Source organism: Fragaria vesca, linkage group LG3 (genome assembly GCF_000184155.1).
Source record: "Fragaria vesca subsp. vesca linkage group LG3, FraVesHawaii_1.0, whole genome shotgun sequence".
NCBI classification, from domain to species: Eukaryota; Viridiplantae; Streptophyta; class Magnoliopsida; order Rosales; family Rosaceae; genus Fragaria; species Fragaria vesca.
In genome coordinates this window covers 17,805,809-17,811,808 of record NC_020493.1, presented here as the reverse complement: position 1 = coordinate 17,811,808, position 6,000 = coordinate 17,805,809, and the positions used below count along the sequence as shown (strand labels likewise).

The 6,000-nt window shown below is 37.3% G+C and overlaps 1 protein-coding gene across 1 annotated transcript; it reads left to right on the top strand.

Annotated features, from left to right (window-relative positions):
- The first annotated feature begins 2,821 nt into the window (after positions 1-2,821).
- Positions 2,822-4,590, top strand: LOC101292881 (protein SUPPRESSOR OF npr1-1, CONSTITUTIVE 1-like). The gene is made up of 4 exons (XM_004295878.1): positions 2,822-3,345; positions 3,432-3,564; positions 3,689-3,910; positions 4,081-4,590. The coding sequence occupies exons 1-4, from the start codon at positions 2,822-2,824 to the stop codon at positions 4,336-4,338; spliced, it is 1,137 nt and encodes a 378-aa protein (XP_004295926.1). The 3' UTR covers positions 4,339-4,590.
- The last annotated feature ends 1,410 nt before the right edge of the window (positions 4,591-6,000 follow it).

Here is a 6,000-nt window from a genome sequence, read left to right as displayed (position 1 = left end):
ATCTTTCCACAAGGGATCGACCTTCTATTTATAGGCCAAGTCCAACACTCCATCCTTGACATAAACCTAGTCTTCTGATGTCACTATAGGTTGGGTTAAAAATTTGCTGTGGTTTTTATATAAATAAAGAGTCATTTTCCTATCTAGCATGTGGTTTTTATATAAATAAAGAGTCATTTTCACATGCTAAATTTAGAACATCGATCTTTCTTATTAATAAGAGGATATGCATGAGTTCGACTCATAACATACTCATTATTATATATAAATTGTTTATTTAATAAAAAAAAAAAATCTTTCTCATATTCATTATTACTACGTACTCATAATTAATATTTCACATGCCCATAACTTAATCATTCGGCTCATATGATATGTTTCAGCTATCCATTCTAATATAATGTCTTGCCACTTTAATAACTTGAATCGCCCTGCTTCGATAACTCAGGTCTCGATCATTAGACCACTTGCACTTGAGAACGATTAATACAGTTGGACGAACAGTTGGCTTACAAATGGTTACCCCAATAAATTAAGGACCCGGCTACCACGTTCAAGTAATTATAGTCTAAATAATCACACTGATCCAAGGGCGTGTTATACCAATCAAATCTTTTTTAAGCCCACAAGGAAAACGCACTTGACTAATTAACAGATGTCTGTCCATGCATGCTGTTAATCATATTTCTTTATTAATCCATATATTCTTTGTTTAAAGAAAACTCTAATAATTCGTCAGACCATATATACTAATGAGATCCATATATATTCTTTGTGTTTCGTACACCTGCCCACAAGAAAATGCACTACACTAATTAATCCATTTATGTGTTAAGATGTTCAAAAATTCAAATTGGTCAGTTTTTGGTATTCACAAGAAAAAGGGTCCGTTTCTGGTGTTCCCGTTAAATGATCGAAGCTGGGCTGACGGCCGTGAAGAGAAGTCATATATACCCGAATTCGGATGAAATCGTGCTTGCTGATCCTATCTCTGTTCGGGGATATATCTACAATTCGGACTAAATTCCTTGGTGGTTCTTTCATTTGGGTGAAGCCAATTTTTCAAGTGGCTACGTCCCTGTCTTTGTTTGCATCGAGGACGGAAAGACAGTGGTGGTCCAACTACAACCGTGGGACGACAATTTGGCAACGGTGTGGGCCGTGTGGCTTGGCTCCTCAACCTTCTACCTTGGGGCTGAGGTTGATAGAAACGAAGAATGTTGTGGCATGGCCTTTTGGGCCTCTATAGTGCTTGTGGGCCGGGTCTAGGCTGGAATAAGGGGTTGGCTCGTTTTTGGGCCCTACCCTAGGTATCGTACATTCTTACTTATTGTTTTAGTTTACTTACGTTTTTCAGTTGAATTGTGCTTTAGGCGAGCAACAAAGCTGAATGGGCTTTGTGCTGGTGTTGACATCTTAATGTGTCTTGTAGATAGGCAGCGAGTTCCTTGTTTTGTTAAATTATTGTTGTCGTCTAGTGGTAGGACGAAACTAAGTGTCACAGATCTGTTTTCCGACATTAACATAGTTGGAAAGCTAAATTATTAGACGTTATGATGTGCAATCGTGTTACTTATCTAGTGATTTTTTTCATTATATCACTGCTGTTTAGAAACAAATATGGTTCTCAATAGAACATTACGTACTCTTTACTAGATGGTGCTCATTAAAATACTTTTCTAATACAGGGTTTAAGCAAAATGTACATCCCTTTGTATTTAATAATTTCTTTAGTCAATGCTTGAGGCAGCCACATCAGCCTTTATTTAGAAAAGAAAAGAAAATTATCAACCTACTTTGCACATCTAATTCCATCGTGAGGCCTTTTCTGATAGTAATTTAAAAAGCTCATCACATCGCTAATGAAAGCTACTATTATATCTGTTTTCAGTTTTCACCTTAATTTTCTTCTTTTGTTTTTATCAAAGTGCAAACTGTATTGTTGGATTATAATATAAATATGCAGCAAATTCTACTCCTCAAATTTTGTTGTTGTATTGTTCTGAAGTCTAACGTACCATTCTTCTCAAAAACAAAAAAAAACAAAAAAAAAACAACAAACAAAAAAAAAACAACAACAAAAAAAAAAAGAAGAAGAAGAAGGCTAACGTACCATTGAACCAGCATGTCAAAGATCCTCATAGACGATAAGTTTTGCAACTGATGAGTTACACATGGGATAGCTAATATGTTCATACAACTGATGAGTTACACATGGGAAAACAACATCAAGTCTTCATACAACATACAAATATGTTCTTACATATTTAATATACAATCATGTACTAATTATTAATTACTGAAATTTTTTACTGTACTGTTATTGTTTGTGTTTGATGAAAATTTTATTTTCTTTGTCCATCACCAACATTGAGAGAGAGAGAGAGTTTTCAAAACTTGAAATTTGCCGATGAGCCAGCTTTAGAATGGTATGTTAATTAATGTTATGGATATATTAGTACAATAATACCCACAAAACCGACATTCTATCCGGCCACACGCATCGTGCGCTGCAGCCGGACAAGAACACGAGAGAACAAAGTGAAATTCTAGGTTAAGCGCGTGAGGCGCGTTCTAGGAAAGAAAAAAGAAAGAAAGAAGCTTCTATGAAAATGCACTAGTCTTTTTTGTCTTTTCTTTTTGGTCTGAGAAAATGCACCAGTCAGTAGCGTGTAATGTTAGACCATTCTTACACGGTTCCCCTTGAATGAATTGGATGGCCCTGGTGTACATCGATTTGTTCCTCTCGTCTTGTGGGGTTTGACTTCTTTTAGTTCTGGTTTTTATGTTAAATGATCAGATAACTAGTCATCACTCATCAATGGGCTCATCATCAACCTCCCCAAGTTCATGTGCCTCTTTTCCATCAGCTGAATCACCAGTTCCTCCTCGTTACAAGTACGATGTGTTTCTGAGTTTCAGGGGTGAAGACACTCGGAAGGGAATTATATTCAATTTATACTATGAACTGCAAGGGACAGGACGCATTAAAACATTCAAGGATGATGAAGGGCTTGAAATCGGGATGCCTATTTCTCCAAATCTCTTGAGAGCAATCGAAGAATCAAGATTTGTGATAGTTGTTCTCTCACCAAATTATGCTTCCTCTACATGGTGCTTGGAAGAACTTGTAAATATCTTTCGATGCATGGAAGGCAAAGACAGAATTCTACCACTCTTTTATTACGTGAATCCCTCTGATGTACGGAAGCAAAGGGGTAGTTTTGGAGTAGCATTATCTCAACTTGAAGAAAATTGCTCGCAAGACCCTGAGAGGGTGAAGCAATGGAGAATTGCCTTAGGGAAAGTGGGCAGTCTCTCTGGGTGGGATATAAGGAATTTTAGGTAAGCTTGAGAAAGTCATCTTAAACAATCAAACTAGAGTAATCCTTGTTTGCCTTAACTGTTAACTTGAAACTTCTTTCTTGCAGCTCTGAAAGAGATCTTGTCAAACACATTGTGGGATTTGTGTGCAGTAAAGTACCTAAAGTGCCACGACCCGTCGACTCTACAGCATCCGCTGTTCATCAATTGATGGAGTCCAAAAGACATGTCATGGATGAGGTCGTGATACCACTACTGAAAGAACAGCAACACTAATATATTGGATTGTACAGTTTGTACTAATTAGTTCTTTGCTGGTCGAATATTTGTGTTGGAACTAATAGTGTCATTGGTGCTACCACAGAGTTTAGAAGAATTCGAGGAAGAACACTTCTCAGTTGGGCCGTATGGATCAAACAAAGGAGGGGAGAGTTTCGATGATGGTAGTTACTCCACGGTGAGACAGTTGGTGTTATGTTATGATAAATATCGGATTTACTACATCCAGATTCAATATGATTGTGACGGGATTCCAATGTGGTCAGACAAGCACGGTGATTTCGACAACGATGAAATTACAACCACAGTAAGTAGTCCACCTCCACAATCCTTTTGTTGCCAATCACTTAACCTGAAACATGTGTGCTCGACTACCACCTAGCTTTGCATCGATCAACAACTCGAATAAATAGTTAATTAGGTTCTTAATTTGTGCTGATGGAAGTGAAATCAATAGTCTAGTATGCATACTTGCAGGTCACCCTTGATTATCCAGACGAATTTTTGACAGCCATGAATGGCTATCATGAAAGACTTCAGTTGTTGCCAACCCAGATCAGCTCACTTACTTTCAAGAGTAACAAAAAGATTTATGGACCATTTGGAAGTAGATTAGCTGGAATTAATTTTTCAATCCGAGTGCCCAAGAGTAAGATTGTTGGGTTTCATGGCAGGTCCAGCAACAGCTCTGGACTACGTGCAATAGGAGCTCATCTAAAGTCTCTTGATTGTTAAGTATCAGAATAGGCAATTATGATCAATTACCGTTTGATAAAAATCTAAAGGTAGAAAACAAAACAATTTAACTTTAAAATAATACTTCTCACTTTTAGATTTATATCTAACGGTGATTGACCATAATTTGTTTGGTCACCTAGGTGACCATGTGAACACCACTGTCAGAAAATGTTTGTTAGCCGTGGGTAAGAGCATAGGAGGTGTAATAATATATATTGCTCTCAGAAAATTCAATGGATTCCATTTTTTTCAAGCTATGAGATTCGTTCGTTCCTTTTTTTGTTCTTTTTTTAAAGGAAGACATTCATTGGATTAGCGATACAATATAAATTTGATCATCTTAATCCTCAACTAGTTACCAGTCAATCCTCATCCACAGATTCATTTAACAAAAGAACAAAGGAGTACTAGATTATGGGAAATCTTAACCGTTGAGAACAATTCATATGTTTGACCACTCATGTTTTTATATTATGTCATATAATCTTAATCATTCACTCATGTATGTGTAGATACACGCAATGTACTGAGAATACTCTCCTAGATTATGATATGGCGGACTCATCACCAATTATGCTTATTTGATAACTTCTTGAGAGAGAGAGAGAGTTCAAAACTTGAAATTTGCCCAGCTTAAAGCTCAGTAAGAAGAGGTTTTACGAGACTCATGCAAAAATTTACAAAAAGAAAGGTTTCGTCGGCTTCGAGACAGCCTCTACCACAGACTCTAGTGACTCCCTGATTTGGGTGTTAGATGATCTCAGGCATAAGCCTAAAATTAAAAATTACGACATAAGCCTAGGAAGCAAGACCAAAGCATATCGTCGCCAACAGAACAGTAACTATCCAACACACAGTCGCAAACCCGTCGCCGGAATCCAAACAACAATCGAATGTGAAAGACTGGAAGTACGTCTCTTATTGTTGCATCCCAACAAGAGTATTACCAATGGGTTTAGTAATATAAGCTTTGTATGATTTGTGATCAATACTAGAGCACAAACCGGTTTTGATTGCACAAAATAGATTTTAGGCTCATGAGAATGAGAATGACGAAATGCATGCGTCAAATTACGAGAACCTACTTTATGCAAAAGCCGACGAAACTCGACATTATAATACGAGTTGGGTGAGCCGACAATCAATGGTAAAGTAGAACCATACCAATCCTCATTGACATGTTCATCAATTATACTATCACCCTAATTCTATGCTATTCTAGTTAAGGTCAATATGGCCTTGAGCATCAGAGCACCATCCATCATCATGACAAGGGTTTTCTCTCAGGTGCTTCTGCTCTTACCAAAGCTTCTAAGTTGAGTGCAGACAACAAGGAGTAGAAAGGACTCCAATTGAAACACTCTTTTAGGGAGCTTCAGAACCTCTCAATGCAGAGCTACCAGAACAGACAAAGAAACACAAAACGCACGCAGACTTGTATATACAGCCACATCCAAGTGTGGTGAGCAACATCATGATCACAACAAAGTACTTCTGATTGCAAAAGGGTGAGCATTGAGAACATAAAAGAAAATGATGCAAAATTAGTTCTGCTTTCTTCTATCTAGATTTGCGGCTTGTCCTGATATTGTTTTAACTCCTACTATGAGCCATGTATTACAGATCTTAAGATTATCATGTATCAGACGTTTTACTAGT